At 36.9% G+C, this 25,184-nt stretch overlaps 1 protein-coding gene and 1 pseudogene across 2 annotated transcripts in view; both read left to right on the top strand.

The window, feature by feature from the left end:
* Window positions 1-25,184, top strand: part of LOC306647162 (cyclin-dependent kinase 17-like) — a 1,195,982-nt pseudogene that overhangs the window by 438,671 nt on the left and 732,127 nt on the right. The gene's annotated exons all lie outside the window — the stretch shown is intronic.
* Window positions 8,131-10,333, top strand: LOC306646604 (serine/threonine-protein kinase Chk1-like). The gene has a single exon (XM_079115244.1). It carries the CDS (start codon window positions 8,177-8,179, stop codon window positions 9,518-9,520), a length of 1,344 nt encoding a protein of 447 aa, XP_078971370.1. The 5' UTR covers window positions 8,131-8,176; the 3' UTR covers window positions 9,521-10,333.

Raw genomic sequence — 25,184 nt, 5'->3', positions numbered from 1 at the left:
AATGTTGTTTTATTTGAGGTTCTATTATTTATTTGTACTTGAACTTACTCTTCCCCTAATGTCATATGCAACTCAAAATGCTTTGGTTGCTTCTTTGAATCCCTACTTTTTTGCCTACAAAATGAGAAAATTTTGACTACATCGTTTATTAGATCCTTTATGTAAGATCCAAGAATAAACTTCAAAACAACAAATGGACCTTTACTCAGACAATAAAATTTTAGGTTTAATTCTTGTTTATAGCTATATGAAGTAAAACACATCAAAAGAAAAAGATTAGATGTGTAATAGTACAAACTTGTCAGCACAGGTTGAGTTTATGCTTATACTAGTACAAAAAATTTCAGAGTTCTCTGACAAAATTATGATTCTTTGCCTGATAAGAGTAGAGGACTAACTTCAATCAGTGTACATTCTCTTTGTTAGCTTAAAAATCACTATTTGCCATGTAATTGTATTCTTTTTATATAAATTCCTAACTTTTTTATGTTTATGTCTAGGTCAATTCATAAATAATGAATTCTGTATTAGAAGAGAACTTTTTAAAGATAATCTTTGTTTTTAAAAAATGGTAAACTACCAGGTGTACATCTGCATACAAGTGGATTGAGAGACTGAGGAAAGAGGATCAAAAGTTCAAAGCCAGGCTCAGCAACTAGGCAAGGCCTTAAACAACTTAATGAGTCAAAACTAAAAAATAAGTAAATAAGAAGGGTTGGGGATGTGTCTTAGTAGTTAAATGTCCATGAGTTAAATCCCTAACCCTCCCCCCAAAAATGGTAAACTAAATATCATGTAAATGATAACCAACTGATTTATATTTGCAAATGGTTTTCTTGATGAGTACATTCCATTTTCAGAGATCACACACAAGCAACGAGATCAGATATCTAAAAATAGGTTTTACATTAAAGTTATGTCATTTGTATGTTTCTGTCAAAACTAGATCAAGTCTGCTCAGCATACCACTAATATGCAATGCTAATTGGGCTGCTTGTGCTCTCACTTTGTTGTTTCCTATCTAAATTGGTCCTAGATAAAGAAAACAAAACTGAAACAAAATTATAAAATGGGCAAGGCTGTGTTCTCTGCAAGCTCCATAGATATACACAAACATACACTGTCTTGACACTAAATAGATTTAGTGATAGTTCATAAATTATAACATGTTATTATCAATTTAAGTTGAAGAGAAGAAAGTTTTTATAATCATACATCATGGGTAAGCTGTATGTCTGTGGTCCTGTAAGGAAAAAGATGCCTGTATATTAAAAAGAAGGGCCACCATTACTTGGGACAGAGGATCAGAACTGTCAAAGAATTCAGACATCTAAATGATTCACTGGAGATGATTTATTTTTTTGTAGAGACCAGGTTTTCTCACTTCTCATCAATCAACTGAACACATTCCACTTTTTTTCTTACATCTTGTGGTTTTTCTTAACTGCATCATGATGTGGGACAATCCTGAGGTGGCAGTGAGTGATAAATTACTTCATGGAACGGTCATTTCAGAACTATAGCAATTATTGCACTATTCAGATTTCTGTGACTTGTGAATGTCTACTGTAGGAATTATAATCATTTTAATATAGAAGATGCAGAATACAAAATTAATAATTACTTTTCAGACAAATGCATCAACTTAAGGATTATGCTTAACATTTATGAAGAATTATAATTTGTTCTTTTTTAAAATATGAATCTTATTTCAAAATGTTATTATTTTTGTCAAGTTAAAATGCATGATTTTACTCACATTTTATGTATGAATAACTGGTTGCAAAAGTCTTTTTTTCACAGACAGGTTTAAAATATAAAAGATTACTGAATTGACAATTTCAGGTGGATTTCTCACACCTCGTTTTCTACAACAGAATTAACTGAGGCACACTAGTCAGTAGTCAATGCTTCTGAACATCACTTTCAATATGGACCTAAAAAATTATTTGGAGAACATGTCAATCTTTACAACATCAAACAAGGCTGAGGTACCAGCACGGATATCAGGTCAGAATAAAGAGCTCATGAAATACATTTTGGAATATTATGAAATAAAGCAGCTGAAACTGTGCCTTAAAAATTCAAATAAATACTTAACATAGGACCCAGATATTTCAAAACAAAATGTATAACTATAATATAAGATCATAATTCCTTGAAGACCTGTATGTGAATGTACTCAGCAGGTTGCACCAATAGCCCCCAACTGCAAATAATCCAAATGCTCACTGAAATTTAAATGATAAACAATGCTTTACAAGATAAACATTAAAAATATGAAAATCAGATATGCTCCAAAATCTGAATCTTTATGACAAGTGACATGATGCTGCATGTGAAAAATTCCACACTTGACCTCATGGACAGGTTGTAATCCAACAACAGGTGCAAAAAATATATATAAAGTTACCTTCAGATTTTGTAGAAAAGATATATGTAAAACAAATTCATTAACTTGAATGCCCTTCCAAGGCATTTCTTTCTTTCCCTCTCTCTCTCAAAAAAAAAAAAAAAAAATTCAAAATTCTAATCTCTTCCCATCTCAAATTCCAAGCACTTTAGATAAAGTATATTAAATCCTTCTATTCAGCACTGGAAGACACTACTGGAACACACAGAACATGGGTGAGTACAAAAACAAATACACTCAATGATATAAGTCAGATACAAAGAAATATTAAGGGTAGTTTAATTTACACAAGTTCTTGATAATCTGAATTTCATATATATGGACAGCAGGAGAGGAACAGTGGTCACCTTAGAATGTGGAAGCTGTTTCATAAGGGTATACTTATATCAAACATACACCTACATAGGATAAATGTGTGCAGATTATTTTATTTTAAGTATACCTCAATGAAGTCATTAGAACATTTCAGCTATTTAAATAATCTTTCACTAAATGGAAAACTACTACTTTACAAATAGAGTGACATTTTAACATTTCCTCCCTTTGACAGCATGCCATATTAGACTTGGTAAAAATGAAAAGAAAAAAAAAAAAAACAAGGAAAATAAATTGGACCTTTCAAATACTGTGTTTACTAGAAAGTAATGCTTTAAAATCTATATAATGTAGTAAACATTAATTTACATTCCTAAATGTATCCTTACGACAGTAGATTCTCATGTATTTCACAATATTATCTTTCTCTCTTTTTCACACACACATACACACACACACACTTCTTTCAATACTGAAAGAGAAAAGGACTAGGACAAATAGCAGTCTCAGTACATTCAAGTCTAACTCACGGCTCCAGCTCACACTGCAACTTCACATATATAACTAGATGGCTCAGCAATATAGTGAAAGTCCTTTGGAGATCACATACACTTCCATCCCTGGTGCTACAATCTGCTGCTCTTCTGCTGACCTTTAACACCTACCACACCAGTAGGAAGATGTATAAAAGACTGTAAAATATGGACAAGTCAGAAAAGTGCCTAATCCTTGAGGTGTCAATAAAATTCTTTCAAGAAGTAGGTGAACCATGTAATGGCAACTTATTTAGAAATTTTAAAGGATCACTCTAGCAGGAAATGAAAGTGGCCAAATGTGTCAAGGTCCTGGATTGGAGAATGGGGAGACAATTGGGTAGAAAAACCAAATGAATTCCTGAGACTGACAGCACTGATCCCCAGCTGGCTATCCACATTTACTTGCTCAAGTAGCTATATCAAAGACACCTGATTCTGAGGGGAATGCTTCTGCTGCGCCATGACACAGTTATCAGCAAGAAACTCTACAATGTGTGTCCTACAATCCTTCTCCCAGGTTTGACTGGAAACATCCATTGCTTAACCCACCTTCAGGACCTGGAGTGCAGGGGAAATCTTCACTTACTCAGCCTTGTTCATTCCACTGACCCCATCCTCACTAGGTCCTTTGCAGAAGGCTCCACTGCTGCACCAGCAGATACTGACCACTGTATTGACTTCACCTCCAGTAGAAGGTTCCTTGATTTCTGCCTGGTTTTCATTGCACTGCAGAGGGGAACCTTCATCTCCACTTCACACCCACGGCTTGGGGATGTGATTGCCAGCCCCAGGATACCAAGGCTGCATTTATTTGCAAGCCCCAGAACATCCCCTGGAATTTTTTGCAATCCTGAGGACTAGATATCCTGTTTTAGTACCTTCTGCAGTCACTAGGCAGATTTGTACCAGTAGTCTCCAGAGGTCTCTGGAAGCTCCTTCCTTGACACACCATCATGACATACCAGTCCCACAAACTCCCACCTTGCAGGCTCCAGGCAGACCTAAACTTTCATGTCCCTGTAGTCTGCACCTTTAGCATCCCATACCATTATTCCCTGTAACCCTGCACAGCACTTGCCACAACTGGAATTGGTGGGTGTTATCACCCTGGCTGAGGCAGCACAGCATTCATCACAAATTGCCAGAAAGGGACACACCTCCACTAACATTGAGAGACAGAGCCTGCTGAGCGTGCATTGCTTTCTGCTATACCTCTTACCTTCCTGAATGCTGGCTGTCTCCTCCATACAGGGGCCACCAGTTCTGATGACTTTGGACCCCAACCAGCTAAGGCTACCCCTGTCACCCAGGTCTAGCACCTAGAGGGCCAGGTAAAAGTGACCCTCAAGACTGAGTGAGGTAACAGGCTGCAGATCTGAAAGAGGGTGTACAGCAGTGTGGCTACAGATAGGATTCTGGTCAAATTAATTCTTAGTAAATATGAGGAACTAGGGATTCCAGGGGTAAAATCCCTGGGAAAGGCACTGGGCTGCTATGTGCCTGAGGGGGGAGAGAAGGTGGGAATTTCTGGGAAGAGAATGTGGACGGAGCTCTGAATATTAAGTCCTCAGGCATTTGGCTGCATCATTTGTCCAAAAGTCAATAAAGCATGTGTCTCCATGGGGGTCCTGGCAAATGGCCAGGCCTCATTGGTGCCAGCACCCCCTTGATAAGAGTTAGACTATGCCTCTGGGTGGCTGGGGGTGAGAGTCATGCACTCAATATGCTCACTTTTTTGGTGCTGCTTCCTCCCACTATCCCACCCTAGACATCCCTGTCAGGGTGTAGGAGCATCCCTGGTGCTTGTTCATTTACAGCCCTTTGATGTGAGGGGCATAGACTCCACAAAATGTGTCAGGCCTTGGTGGGACTACACTGTTTGTACACTTGGTGGGCTCAGAGGGCCCAGGTTATGGTGTGTAGCTGGCACCAATATTGACTGCTCTACTATGAATCTCAGTCTGCATGCAACAATGGTGCCTCTAGGACTATTGTAGTGGGTGATAACTGTAGGCAGGGAGCTAGAGAAAGTGGTCACTGAGGGTATGACTTTGGGGTTTATCCCTGGCACCTCAAACCCTGCTTCTCATTTGCCATGAGGTAAGTAGCTTTCCTCTGCCATGCCCTTCCATCATGCTGTTTTGCCTTATCTAGGGCGGACAGCAACAAAGTCACTGACCATGAACTGAGAGGTAAGAAACCGTAAGCTCAAAAGAAACTTTTGCTCCCCTAAGCTGTTCTTGTCAGGCATTTTGGTCAAGAGATAAAAAGCTGATCAATACACCATCTTCATGGACAAGGATTTTTACAAGAATTGAAATATCACCAACTACATACTCCCCCACCTAATTAAATACCATCTCAAGTTTAAAACCTTCATGAAAATGTCAGATGGTAAAAGTTACTGTTCAAAAGACATACCAACAAGACAATGCAGAACAGAATATGATATACTAAACAAAACAATATCTTTGACACCCAGGAACACTTAATTGCAACCCTCTGACACATATCAAAATTTTGAATGTTTAAATTGTTTTAATGTGTTATATTTAAGTTCTTAGGACTATATTATTTTATGCTAGAAATAACAATTCTATACTTCATATGATCACTTGAATTTCTGAAAGTTTCAGATCATTTCTCCCCAATTAAAATGGATAGCAGAAATTCATCTAATAAAAAAAATCTGATTCCATAACAAGAAAATTTCAGTATAGGGAGGTAAAGAGTCTGCCAAATAAAAATGATGATTCTCAACTATCTTTCTTGTGCTTCCTCCACTCTGGCCATTCAGAACCTAACCAGTCCATTAGCAGACACTGCAAAGGTGGTGACAAAGAACTGAATGAAAAAGAAACTAGAGTAGGATAAAAATTGGAGATAATAACTGGAAAAAAATTGTGGTTTCCCTTGAACTTTTCCCCATAGCCTTGTAACTTGAGGACCAAGGTTATTCATGTCCTCTAGGGAAGAGAGATATATCTTAGAATGAGATTTCATTACTCAAGGCCAAATAGAAAACTGGATTTTTAAAAATATCTATAGTGAGACAATAGTTTTGAAAGGCATGTGGCTCACATGCAAGAGCTGTGTACTTAACTGTGAGAAGTCATCCTTATCTAGTACAATCAGATGAGGTTGAGCCTCATGATGCAGAGGCCTGATTTCTTGGAACTGGCAGACACAAAGGTCTTTCCCAGATTGTTGGGAGGGTGTTATGCAGCACTGTGGGAATGGTTCCCTGCCTGGTTATATGATAGTTTCCCTAAGGAAATGGCTCCCCTAACTCCACCACATCCTATTTATCACAGAAGAAGCTCCTCCCAGTCTTGGTTCCCTTTATCTTTGTGATTATAAATGAAGAAGAGTTGAGCTATTCCATGTTGTTAGAGATCAGAACTGGTCTGGCCAGACCTGTCACAACCCCTCTCATTTAAAAAGATCCTTGGCTCTTTTGTGTTTATTGATTAGATAAGTTTATGGGTAATGGATTGATTTATAGCCAATATCATTCTCCTGCAGTTTACCCTCTTCTCATTCACGAGATGTGCTGAGAGACCCCTACACTTAACAGTGAAAAAACATTAATGCTCTCACAAAGTTTCCCTAACAGTGGCTAGGAAGCATGCAGAGTATAAGAAATAAAGAATCTTGGAGACAAGGAAGACACAAAAGTCTTTCCTAGACCAAACAAGAACTTGCAAGGGACCACAGAGACAGAATCAGCATTTAGATACCACTCTATAGGATATGCTTATTTTCTCCTCCCCTATATAGAAATAGGCTAGGGAAGAGGTGTTTGGGAAGTGACAGAAGAACAAAGTAAGACTGGAAAACCCCGAGCAGAGTATTTGCACACAATTTCCTCATTGGACCTTAACACAAAGACTGTATGCCCCATTAACAATATAGTCAAGTTCTGGAGAACAGGAATGTTGCATGGTACATTTAGATAGCAAGTATCTGGATTTCTAATTAGTAAAAGGGTAACATTCAATTTGCTAAAAGTTTCAGTGGACATATTTTTAGGAATGTGTGCTATGTCACAGATTTTTGAAATGACACAGAAATTTACATTAGATATAATTCCCCTGCAACTCTACTAGGAGAAAGAAGTCTGTACTATATTATACACAAATACTATATTTCAAATTGAAATAAAAAGAGGGTGAGATGCACTCCAAAGGAAAACCATTTCTTCCAAATGCATACATGTAAATGCCCAAAGGGATATAACAAACAACCTGAAATGCATTGGACTATATAATACTTTAGCTCAAATATCAAGTTTAAAATCTCAGCTCCATAGTTAGTCTCCTTTGTTTAGTTACTGGAGTACTCATAATGATCTAAGCCTGAGGAAGATATGCAACTTTTCACTTCATCAATCACTTCCATTCTCACACTTGAGTAAACACTCCTCAGAATAGCTGTAAGGAATCCTTCATTATCAACGGGTGTCCTTTTTGATCACAGGCACCATTTGAAATAATTAACAATGAAATATATTGCTTTCTGAATAAAGCTTATGCAATTAATGGAAACCTGTGTATGTAATAAATTGATAAAAATTTTACTTTGGAAAGTTAATGACATTTCTAAGCCACAACTGTTTAAAATTACACAGCCTCAGCAACCTAGCAAGACCCTGCCTCAGAAAAATCAAAAGGGTTAGGATATGACTCAGTAGTTAAGCTCCCCTTGTACTAAAAATAGAAATAAAACAAAGAACTCATATATCTTCTTACAATTTCTGAGATTCAAAGTCACCTTTTAACTTTCCAGTCAAACAGTACTATATAAATAAGAATTTAAAAAAATCATTGGAGGGCAGCATGACGCAAGCAAATTTTGGCAGGAAAAGTGCTGCATTTGGATTCCTGTGGTGGCGGGCAAAGGACACCTTGCCATGGTGCTCGGTGGAGTTATGGCAGTGCCCTTTATGGAAGACTGGGACTTGGTGCAAACCCTAGGAGAAGGTGCCTACGGAGAAGTTCAGCTGGCTGTGAATAGAATAACTGAAGAAGCAGTTGCAGTGAAGATTGTAGATATGAAGCGTGCCATAGATTGTCCAGAAAACATTAAGAAAGAGATCTGTATCAATAAAATGTTGAATCATGAGAATGTAGTAAAATTCTACGGTCACAGGAGAGAAGGCAATATCCAGTATTTATTTCTGGAGTACTATAGTGGGGGAGAGCTTTTTGATAGAATAGAAGCAGATATAGGCATGCCTGAACAAGATGCTCAGAGATTCTTCCATCAGCTCATGGCAGGGGTGGTTTATCTTCATGGCATTGGAATAACTCATAGGGATATTAAACCAGAAAATCTCCTCTTGGATGAAAGGGATAACCTCAAAATCTCTGACTTTGGCTTGGCCACAGTGTTTCGGCATAATAATCGTGAACGTTTATTGAACAAGATGTGTGGTACTTTACCTTATGTTGCTCCAGAACTTCTTAAGAGAAAAGAATTTCATGCAGAACCAGTTGATGTTTGGTCCTGTGGAATAGTGCTTACTGCAATATTGGCTGGAGAATTGCCATGGGACCAGTCCAGTGACAGTTGTCAGGAATATTCTGATTGGGAAGAAAAAAAGACATACTTCAATCCTTGGAAAAAAATTGATTCTGCTCCTCTAGCTCTACTGCATAAAATCCTAGTTGAGAATCCATCAGTAAGGATTACCATCCCAGACATCAAAAAAGACAGATGGTACAACAAACCACTCAAGAAAGGGGCAAAGAGGCCTCGAGTCACATCAGGTGGTGTGTCAGAGTCTCCTGGTGGATTCTCTAAGCACATTCACTCCAATTTGGACTTCTCTCCCATAAGCAGTGCTTCTAGTGAAGAAAATGTGAAGTATTCCAGTTCCCAACCAGAACCACGTACAGGTCTTTCCTTATGGGACACCAGTCCATCATACATTGATAAACTGGTGCAAGGGATCAGTTTTTCCCAACCGGCATGTCCTGATCATATGCTTCTAAATAGTCAATTACTTGGCACCCCAGGATCCTCACAGAACCCTTGGCAACACTTGGTCAAAAGAATGACACGATTCTTCACCAAATTAGATGCAGACAAATCTTATCAATGCCTGAAAGAGACTTGTGAGAAACTGGGCTATCAATGGAAAAAGAGTTGTATGAATCAGGTCACCATATCAACAACTTATAGGAGAAATAATAAACTGATCTTCAAAGTGAATTTGGTAGAAATGGATGAGAAGATATTGGTTGACTTCTGACTTTCTAAGGGTGATGGATTGGAGTTTAAGAGACACTTCCTGAAGATTAAAGGGAAGCTGAGTGATGTTGTGAGCAGCCAGAAGTTTTGGCTTCCTGCCACATGATTGATCCATTATCTCTGGGGATTCCTGGTGAATATAGTGCTGCTATGTTGACATTATTCTTCCTTGAGGAGATTATCCTATTCTGCAAACTGCAAACAATAGTTCCTGAAGAATTCTCTTCCCCTTTATCCAAACATCTTCCAATTCATTGTGTATGTTTTGCATACAAATAACTACTATATCTTAATTGTAATAATTTGGGGGAAGGGATGGGTAGAATTCATTAGGTATTTCTTTAGCAGTGTTCAGTATCTGGATTTGAAATCCATCTGGTGGAAACCAGGCTTTGGGATACATGATTTTACCAGCTTTTATACCAACATAATATCACATTTTTACCAAAACATTTTGTTTCATCCAAAAGTACCTTGATTTAATTTTAAGAATAAATTAGCAAAGACTAACCCTTGTAACTTTTGGATACAAAAGTAGATTTATCAGTCTATGAGGTGAAGCCAGCTTCAAAAAATGTAACCCCAGATCTGTACTTACATTTTCAAAAGGGTCTGACCAGTTATACATACCTGTTTTTGAGTTATAATGATCAATTAAAATTGCAAGTCAGTGTTTTTTCTGGTGTAGCTAGTAACATATAAAATGCTAATTGGTCTTTCAAGAAGTTGAGCATAAATTGGTATTGCTTACTAACTTTACTCAAAAAATTAATATTGCACATCTTAAGTATTTTCTATATTATTTTCTACTTTCACAGCCATATTTTAATTCTTTACTATGGAAATAAATTCTATTTTGAAAATGAAAAAAAAATCATTGGAAAATAATTCTACCAATACACATGGGCTTTATAAAAAGTAAGAGTTGCACACATACTACAAAATTCCCAAAGAAAGCCAACAGTTACTGGAAACCTTCTCAAAGGTACACAGAAAAATGAGGTTGGGAGGAGAAAAAAAATATGTTCACATATATAGAAATAAATGGTATTGTTTTCTTCATAATCAAATGATAGCTCCATATGTTATTTTGTATTTTGCAATATTTCACAAAGGATATAATATAGATCCAACATCATCCTTTACAACTGCTTCATTGTCTATTACAACATAATTTAGCTATAACACTATAATGTGGCTATTTTGCTTACTGATGATATTTATTGTTTCTAAATCTTTGCTATCCAACTATCACAGCAAACATTCTTATATGAATATTACCCCAAACACACAAACTTTTATTGTGTCTGCTCTTAGTCATACCTAAGTAATATTCTCATTCCCTTAGGAGAAAAGAAATATGGTCAGTTTATTACCATTTCCACAGTTCCTCTTATACTGAGACTGAATACAATGGACTTTTTCGGCATTTGTCAAAAGTTTTACTTTAGCTGGGCACATGTCTGTAATCTCAGTGGCTCAGGAGACTAAGGCAGGAGGATCACAGATTAGAAGCCAGTCTCAGCAACTTAAAAATACCATGTCTCAAAATAATAAATAAATAAATAAATAAATAAATAGGACTGGCAATATGGTTCCATTGTTGACCACCTTTGGGTTTAATCCCTGTTACAAAAAAAAAAAAAATGAAGTTTTATTTTGGTAGTTTATCTCTTAATCATAATGAAGATTAGCAGTTTTAAGGAATTCTGGAATGTTCAATAAGAAAAAATTATTATTTTATAGATCTGTAAATGAGAGTCAGAAAATGGACCCCCAAAGCATTATACCTACCAAATGGAACATTCAAGACTAGAAATCAGTTTCCTAATTCCAGTCACTCTCACTGGAACACACTCCACCCATTTCCTGGAGGAAAACATCAATGCCAAAAAGTCTTGCTAGAAAAACATCAACTGGAACTACAGGAGTTCTTACAGCAGAGCTCCCCCAAGGACTGCTTTCCTGCCATGAGGAAAACCTTAGACTGTTTTATTTATTTACTTACTCACTTAGTCACAAGACAGTTAGGGTCTCCAAAGATGGCTATAGAAAAGTAAAACATGTAGCTCATTCTTAAAACACTTCAATAGAATTTGGAGCAATGAGATAGAAAATTATACAATACCATCATTTAAATAGAAGAAAAATTATTATAGAGGCCAGGCATCTTTTGTGTTCATGCTATCCAAAGCCCAGTTTAAAATGTTTATGAAAAAGTTAATAATTTTTTTAAACTATTTTGCCTCAAATCTTTGGGGTCAACCAAGGAAAAAGACCAATGCAACACTTTGGAGGTTCAAAGCAGCAAAAAATAACATCTCACTAGATGAATCAGAAAAGGCTTCAAGGAGTTAAGTGGTATAATATGTGGCCTTTGAAAGATAAATAGGGTACAAGATAGAATATATTCCTGTGGTCTGCCGTAATCAGCACAATGGAAGGATGGTTAACTGACACAGGAAATAAGATGGATTGAAAAAATGAATTAGAATTTATAGAAATTAGAGACTCATTTTTTAGTGAAAAGCAGAGGCATACTGGATAATCCATTCTGGTAGAAACTGAATAGGACCAAAAAATGGAGCCAGAACTGTCATTTATATGGGTAGGTTTATCAAAGAGATTCAGTGAAAAATCTTCTTTAGGAAAACAGGATGAAGATGGGAAAAACAAGTTGCTTGGGGCTTACCGGTACATTGGTGTCTACCACTTCTTGGCAGGATGGCATTTAGAAATCAAGGCTTCTTGAAAAAGTGAGTTCAATGACAAACACAGAACTTCCCCTACCAAAAGAAATCATCTTGCAATTGGGCTTCCCTGGGCACCCTCAAACCACAGTATTCCCAAAATAGGCATTGCACAGTCCAGGGTCTCACATAGTTCAAAGCATTGATTTATAAATCACCTAGGACATATTCCTTTTCTCTCTCCCTTATGAAGTAACTTTCTAATTATAATGAAACATTTGCATTTGTATATAAAACATTTGTATATAAAACATTTGCATTTGTATATCAAATACAAAATGGGTGGGGGATGTGGCTCAGTGGATAAGTGACCCTGGGTTCAATTCCTCGTGCCCTCCCAAAAAATACATAAATTAAAAGGGCAAGAGCTAAAGGGATGTCCAGTCCAATTCAGAACAAGGCAACTGAAGAAGAGAAAGTTTGGTTAAAGAAAAAAGATTATCACCCCGCATGAACTCCTTGAGCATCTGTATGATGAAAGATAAACAGGGAAGCAGAATGTAATGATCCAATTTATACAGAGAAACTAAATGTTGGACTTGATTCCTACTGCCACCAATATCTTACGTGCAGTGGGATTTTTTAAAGCTTTATTTAAATGTATGTATTTGTTAACACACAGCTGGAATTAAAACAAATGGGTATTTAAAACTAGTTTCAAATAAGGTTTGCTGTATGTTAGAGAGAAAACAGCTATCGTTCTTTATATCTGCCTCTGAAGAGGAAAGAGGAAAAGTTCTGGAAAGAACTCTCACTTTGGCAATCTATATTTCCACTCCTAACTGGTCACTAACTAAACTTTAACACCATACTCCATTGTGCAGGTCAGTCATACTCATCATTATCACCTAGGGTCCTGTGCCATAAGCCAGTAGGCATTTCAGCTGTGTGACAAATCTCCCTTCATGCATGCAATTTCTATCACTGGATGGGACTTCTACCTTCTCTGTTTTCAAAAACCACATATCCATCATTTAAACCAACTTGAATATTCCTTTAAAGCTTTTGCAAACAAGCCAGACCTCCAAACTCATCTCTTATAATTGTCTTCCTCATTAAATATATTCTAGCTCTTCTAAAATGCTGATGGAGCCTAGATTTCTTCAAACTTGAGCATCCATGTACAAATTATTTCCTCTACTCAGGTGGAGCTCTTATCCTTCATTTCCTGATTTACTAATTCCTACTTTTCCTTTGATCATACTTCAAATTACAAAATCATTCTAACAACGTAAGTACATACATAGCTGTTAATGGTTCCTTTCTCTGTGTTTTCAACAATGTCACACTGCCAGACACAACTTAAAAAAATGTGTACTACAAATATGAGAGAATTTGAGAATCTGGTACTAGAGGACCAAAATTAAAATTGTAAAATAAAACCAATGCTTAAGTGCTGGACTGCACTCAGGGGTCAAAAGAACTATGTCTATTATTCAGCCAAAGCACAGAATTTGTCTTTAGATACCATTTTAATGTTAAGTTAAGAAATGTCAACCAACACTACTTGTTTGTAAACCCTCATCAAAGCACATTGCCTCAGTATGAACATGTACAGGCAAGATTGCAGACAGTATACCTGCAATCACTTAACTTTCATTGACAAAATGCATGCATGCTTATTAACATTTTCCCTTCCACTTTCTGCATGACACAGTTCATACCAGAATAATTACTGGCTGATAATTGTTCAAGTAAGCTGCTGTACAGGCAGAGTGCAAAGGTGAACTCTGTCATAGATTATGGGGTACAGTAATGCACTACAATTATTATAAAAATCATATGCTCATGTTCAATAGTTTTCAAAAGATGTGAGAGAAATGTCATCAGCACAAAGAGTAATACCCTCAATTTTGACTCTTCATGTCCTGCATCTGATTCTCTTAACACTTTACTATTCTGAAATAAATCAGTGATAACCACAGACCCTGGCAAGTGAACTATTTCACAAACAGTAGTGATACAGTTGATGTAATATAGTCGGAAACAACTTAATCTTCTGATGTAATTGAAAGATTACCATGAAGAGGAAAAGAAGAACTCAAACTATCCCTATTTGATGATGATACGATTTTATATTTGGAGGAACTGGGAAATTCCACCAGAAAGCTTTTAGAACTCATAAGTAAATTCAGTTAAGTAGCAGGTTATAAGATCAGTGCTCATAAACCTAATGCATTTTTATACATAAGTGATGAATCTTCAGAAAGAGAAGTTAGGAAAACTACCCCATTCACAATAGCCTCAAAAAAATAAAATAAAATATTTGGGAATCAATCTCACAAAGGAGTTGAGAGACCTCTACAATGAGAACTACAGAACACTAAAAAAAGAAACTAAAGAAAACCTAAGAAGATGGAAAGATCTCCCATGTTCTTGGATAGGTAGAATTAATATTGTCAAAATGGCCATACTACCAAAAGTGCCATACAGATTCAATGCAATTCCAATTAAAATCCCAATGATGTACCTTATAGAAATAGAGGAAGCAATCATAAAATTCATCTGGAAGAATAAGAAACCAGAATAGCTAAAGCAATCCTTAGCAGGAAGAGCGAAGCAGGGGGTATCGCAACCGGAACTTCAACTATACTACAAAGCAATATTAACAAAAATGGTATGGTATTGGTACCAAAATAGACAGGTATGTCAATGATACAGAATACAGGACATGGACAGAAATCCAAATAAATACAATTTTCTCATACTAGACAAAGGGGCCAAAAATATGCAATGGAGAAAAGATAACCTCTTCAACAAATGGTGCTGGGAAAACTGGAAATCCATATGTAGCAGAATGAAACTAAACCCCTATCTCTCACCCTGCACAAAACTCAACTCAAAATGGATCAAGAACCTTGGAATCGGATCAGAGACCCTTCATCTTATAGAAGAAAAAGTAGGTTCAAATCTTCAACATGTCCGCTTAGGATCAGACTTCCTTAACAGGACTCCCATAGCATAAGAAATAAAAGCAAGAATCAACAACTTGGATAGATTCAAACTAAAAAGATTTCTTTCAGCAAAGAAATGTGAAAAGAGAGCCTACAGAGTGGGAGAAAATCTTTGCCACTCATAATTCACATAGAGCACTAATTTCCGGAATCCATAAAGAACTCCAAAAACCCTACACCACGAATACAAATGATCCAATCAACAAATGGTGTATGGAAATTAACAGACACTTCACAGAAGAAGATGTACAAGCAATCAACAGATATATGAAAAAATGCTCAACATCTCTAGTAATAAGAGAAATGCAAATCAAAACTACGCTAAGATTCCATCTCACCCCAATTAGAATGGTGATTATCACGAATAAAAGCAACAATAGATGATGGAGAGTATGTGGGGAAAAAGGTACACTCATACATTGCTAGTGGGGTTGCAAATTAGTGCAGCCACTCTGGAAAGCAGTGTGGAGATTCCTCAGAAAGCTTGGAATGGAACCACCATTTGACCCAGCTATCCCACTCCTTGGCCTATACCCAAAGGACTTAAAATCAGCATACTACAGAGATACAGCCACATCAATGTTCATAGCTGCTCAATTCACAATAGCCAGATTGGACCCAACCTAGATGCCCTTCAATTGATGAATGGATAAAGAAACTGTGATATATATATATATACACACACACAATGGATATATATATACACAATGGAATATTACTCAGTCATAAAGAATAATAAAATTATGGCATTTGCAGGCAAATGGATGAAATTGGAGAATATGCTAAGTGAGATAAGCCAATCTCAAAAAACCAAAGGACAAATGATCTCGCTGATAAGATAAGTGGATGATGACACATAATGGGGGTGGGAGAGGGGCAAGAATGGAGGAAGGAGGCCCTGCATAAAGGAAAAGAGGGGTGGGTGGGGTGGGAGAAAGGAAAAAAATAACAGAATGATTCAAACAGCATTACCCTATGTAAATGTATGATTACACAAATGGTATGCCTTTACTCCATGTACAGAGAAACAAGATGTATCCCATTTGTTTACAATAAAATTAAATTTGAAAAAAATGAAAGATTATCAACAAAAACTGGAGAGTGTCATAACTTTCTAATAAAAACTTCAGTATTACATCTCATAAATTATTTTAAAAACAGAATATTATGTTAAAATATCAATTCATAAAAATTAATACATAGAAAAATTGAAATGACAGCAATAGAAATCCTAGATATAGAAGGATAATTAGAATATCCAGTTTAAATCCCTTCAAACCAACTATGAAAGCTGCTTTACTCATCTGCCATATTTCAATATAAATAAAATAATACTAACGTAATGGTTGTCATTCATGGAGTACTATGAATCAGATATACTACAATGTCTCTCAATAACCCTATAAATCCTATAAACAGCTATTAATATTCTTTTCAGATGAGAAAATTAAAGCTAAACTGAAAGCGACAGAAGATAGACTGTCAGTCAAAAAAAGTCAGAGATAAGATTCAAACCACGTTGTCCGATTCTAGAATTGATGTTTTTCCCCTGACTTCATTGATAATTTGTTTACATTTTCATTATTTCTTTCCAAAACTTGTGCTTTAGAATGCTTTGCAGAATTAAGACCTAATCCTAAATGGTCTTTAAAACAAGATATGAAACTTACAATTCCACGTTTTCCCACTATTGTTCAACAAACGTACTCCTTTTTTTTTTTATTGTAAACAAATACGATACATGTTGTTTCTGTTTGTACATGGAGCAAAGGCATACCATTTGTGTAATCATAGATTTACATAGGGTAATGTTGTTTGATTCATTCTGTTATTTTTTTTCTTCCCCCCACCCCTTCCACCCCTCTTTTCCCTCTATACAGTCTTTCCTTCCTCCATTCTTGCCCCCGGCCCTAACCCTACCACTAACCCCTCCCACTTCCCTATTATGTGTCATCATCCACTTATCAGCAAGATCATTCGTCCTTTGGTTTTTTGAGATTGGCTTATCTCACTTACCATGATATTCTCCAATTTCATCCATTTGCCTGCAAATGCCATAATTTTATCATTCTTTAAACAAACCTACTCTTAATGCTCATAAAATCTCTAGTCATTGGACTTCTACCAAACTGCCCTTTGACAGACTCCTACCTTTACTCCTCCCACTGCTCAACTTAGATATTTTAATATAAATTCTTATTATAGGTTTTACTATACACTTTCTCTGTTCTGTTTATTACACTGATTTTTTTAAAAGAAGCAGAATTTTAACAAATTTAAAGATATGTTTGTCTTTTAAAATAATTCATGAATCAGGTAGCATCTCTTCAAATGAATTCAGAAAACGTGATCCAATGATCTAAGCAGAGGATGTTAACTTTATAGGTAGAAAAGAGGCGAAGAAAGCAAAAATAAGGATCAAAAAGTGTACTATTTTAAAGTACACTTTAAAGTTCTGCATTTTTATAGGTAAATTAATTTCTTTTATGCCAGGTTAGGTTAACTGAGTCCCTTCTGATTGGCTTCTGGGAATCTTCTGGTTTTTGCTTTTTTGTTATTTAAACGGGACCATTTCAAAGTCCAGTTTCATTATGTAGTACACAAAATGAGTTGCTCCATTCTCCTCTTGTTTGTTGGGGCCCAGTGCAGAAGCTCATTTGAAAATAATGGCCTCCTATAAATTTTGTTTAACACTGCTTAGTCAAAAATTCTAAAAGCTGGATAATAAAACTTAAATACAGCAGTCCTTTTCTATAGTTCTCTCTTTTATTTTATTTTATTTATTTATTTTTTTTTTGGTACTGGGGAAAGAACTTGGGAATACTCGACCACTGTGCAACATCCACAGCCCTATTTTGTTTATTTAGAGATAGGGTCTCACTGAGTTTCTTAGCACCTCACTTTTGCTGAGGCTGGCTTTGAACTCTGAATCCTCCTGTCTCAGCCTCACAAGCCACAGGGATTGCAGGCATGTGCCACCATGCCTGGCTTATAGTTCTACTTTTCAAGAGTGATCCTCATTGAAGAAAACTACATAATACACAACAGAATCCAATATGACTTAATATACTCTGAATTAAAAGCTCAGCAATATAACCAAGGGGTTGGAAAACAAAAGCACAGTGGGTCAAGTAGCATGTGCCACCTGATTTTGTATATAGGCTATTACAGAAACATAGTCACAGCCATTGGCTTACATAGAATCTGTGGTTGCTTTCACACAACAGCATGGGTGAAATAGATGAAACAGACCATATGACTCATAAAGAAGTAATATTTATTATTTGGCTTTGCATATATTAAAAAAACTCTGACAACCTATGATATAACCTATAGTGCACCTCCATGAAAGTATCTCAAGTCAATAGGAGAAAAACAAAATCCATTTATTTTCACCCCAAAACTATAGACATCAACTTAATTCCCTCTAGAAACCTGTTATTCTAAGCTATTTTCTTTCCAAAATCTATCAGCTCATGCTGACCTACACCTACTTGATTATACAAATATCTCCTGTATTTACTGTACTCCGTGGAACTAACCTAGACTCAGGTCTTCATAACCAATCCTCTAGGTGATTGAATCAATATTTTTATTAGTATCCACTTCCTTCAACTAGGAGGTACCCAATAATAGAGTATCATACTAAAACATAGGTCATATTTTGTATACTTATTAAAAATGTTCCAAAATTTGTGACAGAATGTAACTTGAAACACTAAATGCATTTATACAAAAGTGACAGAAAAAATGTAAATATTTAAATTTTGCAAATAAAGAACTTCTTAATAGGAACAGAGCTCTTAGGATCGTCTTCCAGAGACACTGCCCCATTTTTCTCTTCATCCCCCTGCAAAATGAAGAAAACTCTCACCATTCTTTAGCTTCCAAACCCACAAATTTTCCTAAAGACCCAGGAGCACCTGAACGTTCAAACTGGTTTTCCTTTGCCTGTTTGTCACCTCACTAGTAATCTAACCTACTCATTAAGAATCAAGGAGCGGAACACACAATCCTGATGGAAGTTAATCGAGCACAAAGAGAACCATAACTCCAGTCCATGGTGAGCTTACAGCCTGACAGGACAGGAAGGCAATAGTAAACACTCACACAAATAAGAACTTGATTAGAATCACAGACCAGTGCTGTGAATGATAAAAGGTACTGTGGGATGGAATTACAATATCAATCCTGATCTGAAGTCACAGAAGTCACTTCAAAAATGCAGTGACAACACTTAATAAATGAACTGTGTATGGGAATGGTAAGTGAATAGGCTTCCTTCAGGAAGTCTGTTCTGATTGCTCCAACCTAAACCAACAGGTCTTATCATGTCTAAGAGTTGGAATATAATCATTAAATATAGTACTATACAGTTAGTGAAGATGGACATTATAAAACAAATTTAACACAATTAAATATGTTGTATGGACTGTAGTCTGTATATGTATTGTCATAAACATTGTTAATAAAACATAAATTTTGAAAGGATAAAAGAAAATATATCCAAATTCTACCATGAACTTAGTAGGGTAGTGTTTAGGGGGGTAATTTTTCTTTTGAACATTTTCTAAATTTTTGGTGACAATTCTTTTAGAATCAACAAATCATGGCAGTTTAAGTAATTAACTCAATTTTAATTAAACACATACCTTATAGGTATTTCACTATTAACACACATAATACTCTACAATAGAGTAATTCATTACACACCTATGTTTTATGTAAAACTGCAAGCCTTTCAATCAAACTTGGAAATCCTATACTACCATTTACTATAATTTTTAAAATTAAATATCATTTTTATCTTGAGATTTCCCTACTCAATTCACTATTTTATTTGCTTCCATAAGGTCTTTGTATACTTTATTTTCTTTGTTAGATGCTTGCAAGGCAAGCACTTTGCCAACTGAGCTATCTCCCCAGCCCCAATCTTGAAGTTTTTTTAAACTAAGTTTTAAATCAACACCTATCAAAAACAATAGAAAATAACAAGTGTTGGTAAGGATGCAGAGAAATTAAAATCATTACACATTACAGATGGGAATGTAAAAACTCAGCTATTGTGGAAAACAGTTTGGCAATGTTCCAAAAAGGAAACATAAATTATCATATGACACAATTCTACTCCTAAGTGCATACCCAAAGGAAATGAAACCAGGTACTCAAATGCATGTGAACACATGCTTTCACAAGTAGCATACTCATTAGCCAAAGGATACAGACAGGCCAAGTATCTATGAATGCATGACTGGATAAGCAGATCACAGTATATACAAAAATGTAATTTTTTCTTTTTTTTTGTGATGCTGGGGATTGAACCTAGGGCTTTGTGCTTAAGAAGCAAGCTCTCTACCAACTGAGCTACATTCCCAGCCCAATGTAATACTATTTGCACATTGAAAGGAACAGTCCTGACCACACTACAATATGTTCTCAAAAATATTATACTAACTATAAGAAATCAGACATAAAAATACACATGTGTTTCCATTTACACAAAATATTCAGAAGAGGCAAATTCACAGAAAGAAAACAGATTGGTGATTGCCAGGGACTGGGAGTAGGTACAGTAGGGAACTGCTCAGAGTATACAGGGTTTATCTTTGGACTGAGGAAAATATTTTGCAGTTAGAGATCCTGATTACATAACACTGTGAATGTACAGAATTGTTCACATTAAAATGGTTAATGTTTGATACAAATTTCACCTCAATTTTAAAAAATCAACACCAAAAAAGGAACAAATTTCAGGAAGCAAACGGGCCTCAGGAGACTGAGGAATGGAAATCACAAATTTGATACTAGCCTCAGCATCTTAGTAAGACCCTGTATCAAAATAAAAAATAAAAAGGACTGGGGATTCAGTTCAGTGGTGAAGTACCCCTGGACTCTAAACCCAGAAACACATGCTCCAAAAAAAAAAAAAAATTACTGAAAACTCGTCCTTCTCCTTAAATAGATGCCTGCTACTAAAATAGGAAAAACAGATGAATCACTTCAGCAACTAGATCCTTGTCCCGTCCCAAACTCAATTGCCTTTATTATATTCTGAAACTTTTAACCTCATTTAAAAACAGCCTGTTATTCACCCAAACCAAAAATCATCAGTGGTAGAGTTAATGGGAATCTAGTTCATTTAAATATTTTGACTCTCCTTCCAAAATTCCCTTTGGATTAAAATTAAAAAAAAAAAAAAGACAATTGGAGGAGGCTGAAATTATTACTTTTCTATTCTAAATAAAAGAAAAAAGCATTCATTTATTCAACAAGTATTAATTTGGTGCCACTGTGTGTGTCAAACATTCTTGATACTTGGGATATATTGATAAATGAAAATCTTTTTTTCTAAAACAATTTAAATTCCAAGAGGGATAGAGAGAGAAAAAGACAAGCATGCATTAAGGAAAGAGTGAACAATATGTTAGAAAGTGTTAAGTGATATGGGTGGGGAGGGAGGGGATTAGGAATTAGAACAAAGGAAAAATGCATGAAACAATGTGCCAGCACTAAATTGGAAATTATTTGAAGGAGCCTCACAAAGAAGGCAACATCTGAGTCAAGACTTGGAGGTAAGCCACTTGTGGAGCAGATATTTGGAACATGAATGTTACAGTTAGGAAAAAGGTCAAGACAGGAGTTTATTTGGCCTACATGAGGTATGTTACAAAGGCTAGGCACAGGACCTGGAGTAAAGGTGGTATGAAATAAAGTTAAAAAGCAAAGGAGCAGGAGAGAGAAAAAATTTAGCATTTTCTAGGCACTCACCTGTGTAAGAAACCCACAAAACCACGCTGGACACAGAAATTGACATAAGAGGGTTTATTAAGCAAACAAAGTGTCTTCCTGCAGGGTAAAAGAGAAACTGAGAGGAAAAGAGAACGGGCATGTGCAAGAGAGAGTGTGAAAAGTGAGGAGGAGAGAGAAAGAGAGAAGGAGAGAGAAAGCATGAGAAAAGATGTTGGGGAAGCTATCCTTAAGCAATTGAATTCTGCCGGGATAACAGGGGACCAATAACAGAGAAAGATACTTGCAAGCTGATGAACCAATAGGATGTTCACTGACTAACAAGTAGTTGGGAGGTAGGGAAATGGCTGCAGAGGAAAGGGGGGGAGAGCAGCTTTCAGACAGACAAGCTAGGTTGTGATGCAATGTAAAGGGGTAAAGGGCGGGGGAGCAGCTTTGTATTACAACCTGAATATTGTAAAGGGAGAAAAGATAATTAACATGGAAAGAGCAGGCCAGGGCTGGATGCAGAGTAGTCTCTTCAATGCCTAACCCAATGAAGGTCATGTTGTCAGGTCAGTCATTTCCTGTGACAATTTTCCTAGGAGATAAACAATGGGTAAGAACTAAAATTTAAAACAATCAAGACAACATGATGAAAACAAGGTAGGATCCTGAAAAGCATGATGTACATAGATCAATGTAACTGGTGGTGTAGAGCAAGAAAACACAGCTAGAAATGAAAGTTGGACTTGACTAGAGATGGATAAAAATGCTGGGCTGAAGTCCTTCTTTTTAAGCATTTAGTATGTATGCATGTGTGGAATACTATAAACATGAAACTTATAGTCCTGATACATCTGAAGATCACTTTGATTACTGTCTGTGTAATATAAAGCTGCTCCCCCGCTACTGTTAGGGTCCAATATTGACTGATCCCCAGAGAGTCAAAGTGCACACACAGTAATGCAAGACACACAAGGAGGTTTTATTGCAAGCTCCAGCCTGGACAGCAACCAGCCTCTCAGACCATTGCAGTGGCTGAGTGGGGAGTGGCCCCGAGGGGTGAGAAAGCCCTCTAATTTAAGAGATTTCCAAGCATTCACACACAAAGATCTGTATGTTATTGGTTAACATTTGAACAGCTAAACATTAGTCCTCCTCTGGTTGGGTCCTGCCAATCTATTTGATTCTCATTGGGTCCCTCCAGGACTGAACGGTCCTAGAGGGAGAAGGGAGGTGGGAAGTGGTGAACTATGCAGGAGATGAGTCTGGGCTAAGCCCCCCTGTCCTTGATAAGGTTCCCAGGCAGCTGCACTTCCTCAGACAAATATCTCTTAACAAGCTTGATAAGTACAGGGGCCCAGCAGTCCTGTTTGTCCTGTATTGGCTCTTGAGGATGCAGTTGCAACCACCTGCATCCTGATGATTAAGACAGTTAGCTGCACAGATACCACCCTGTTCTCAACACTACTTATGCTACATTCATTTCCCTACCTACCAACTTCTTTTCACTCCCCACACCCTTTCAGCTACAGCCATTTCCGCACCTCCCAACTACTTGTCAGTGTGAGAACATCCTAGCTAGCTATTGGTTCATCAGCTTGCAAGTATCCTTTTCTGTTATTGGTCCCCTGTTATCCCGGCAGAATTCAACTGCTTAAGGATTAGCTTCCCCACTATCTTTTCTCATGCTTTCTCTCTCCTACTCACTTTCTTTCTCTCTCCTCCTTGCTTTTCACACTCTCTCTTGCACTCTCCCTTTCTCTTCCTCTCATTTTCTCTTTCCCTGCAGGGAGACACTCTGTTTCCTTAATAAACCCTCTTATGTCAATTCCCATGTCCGGCATGGTTCTTGAGTTCTTGCAGTCTTAAAATGAGAAGGAATATTATAAAAATGTCAAAGAATTTGGAAATGACTTTCTTAGAAAGTTTTGAAGAATGTAAGTAATAAATGAAACAGCTACCACAGCTTTCAAATGTGTAAAGGTCCAAAATAAGACAAAATAGGAGATGTAACTTCTCTGCACAGGACCTCATACAAGGGTCATTTTCCTAACGATACATAATGGCCACCAGGGTACTACCTCCAATTTACTCTCATGCCTTTCCCTTCCTCTTTTGCTCCAGTGCCCAACAGAGCAGAAGGGAAATTAACATAACTTGTAAAATCAAATAGATGTAAATTCTTGACTTTCAACTCCTTTCTAATGATGTGACCTTGAAAGTCCTATTTTTAACTTCTTTGAGTCTCAGCCTGTTTGCCCTGAAATGGGCAAAGACATAAATGATACATTGCAAAGACTAGGCAAGTCTTAAGGCTTGGCAGACACATACTTCTCCTTTATCATTGAGTCAGCTCCTGTCTCTCCAGTCATCTGCTTCCAACAGATGCTCTGGCCTTCTTAAAACCCTATTATAGCCAGATGAGGTGGCACACACTTGTAATCTCAGCAGCTTGGGAGACTGAGACAGGAGGATCTTTAGTTCAAAGCCAGCCTCAGCAAAAGCAAGGTGCTAAGCAACTCAGTGAGACCCTGGAGATGTGGCTCAGTGGTCAAAAGCCCCTGAGTACAATCCTCAGTACCCCTCACCAAAAAAAAAATCCTGTTTACAATCAAGAATAATGAGATATTTTAGTGTATTGGGATTGCAGGTTAAATGTCTGCATCAAGAACACATTCACAATCCAGGCACAGTGGTACACACCTATAAGTCCAGCAGCTCAGGAGGCTGAGGCAGGAGGATCACAAGTTTGAGGCCAACCTCAGAAACTTAGCTTGGCCCTAAGTAACTTAGCAAAATTATGTCTCGAAAAAGTAAAAAATAAAAAAGGGCTGGAGATGTGGCTTGTGGTTAAGTGCCCCTGGGTTAACACCTGGTACTGAAAGAATGGACATTTTTTTAAGCTGTCTGTTTTATCTCAACTCCCTAAGGTTTCCCTCCCAGTAATGGGAACAAAGTCCTTAAAGCTGTTCCAGGAAACAGCCCCAGAGAGTAAAAGAGTAAATTGAGCCTGATAGTCAGATAGTAGGATTACCAGAAACTATTGACCAGAATCTACACCCTGTTGTAAAACATTGTGAAACATGTTGTCAGCAAACCCAGACCCCCTTTGAAATTTCCTGGCAGCTTTGTTCCCCCTTTTCCCCCTTTCATGTGTGACCCCTCCTGATGTGTGGTTTCTGCCTTTATAAACCTACAAGATTTTCTGCTAGAGACTCGACTCCTCAAG

Source organism: Sciurus vulgaris (genome assembly GCF_902686455.1).
Source record: "Sciurus vulgaris genome assembly, chromosome: 16".
Taxonomy (NCBI): domain Eukaryota; kingdom Metazoa; phylum Chordata; class Mammalia; order Rodentia; family Sciuridae; genus Sciurus; species Sciurus vulgaris.
This window is presented reverse-complemented; position numbering and strand designations above follow the sequence as displayed.

Coding starts and splice junctions, on each gene's coding strand:
- LOC306646604 (XM_079115244.1), top strand. CDS start 8,177: ATGGTGCTCGGTGGAGTTATGGCAGTGCCCTTTATGGAAGACTGGGAC.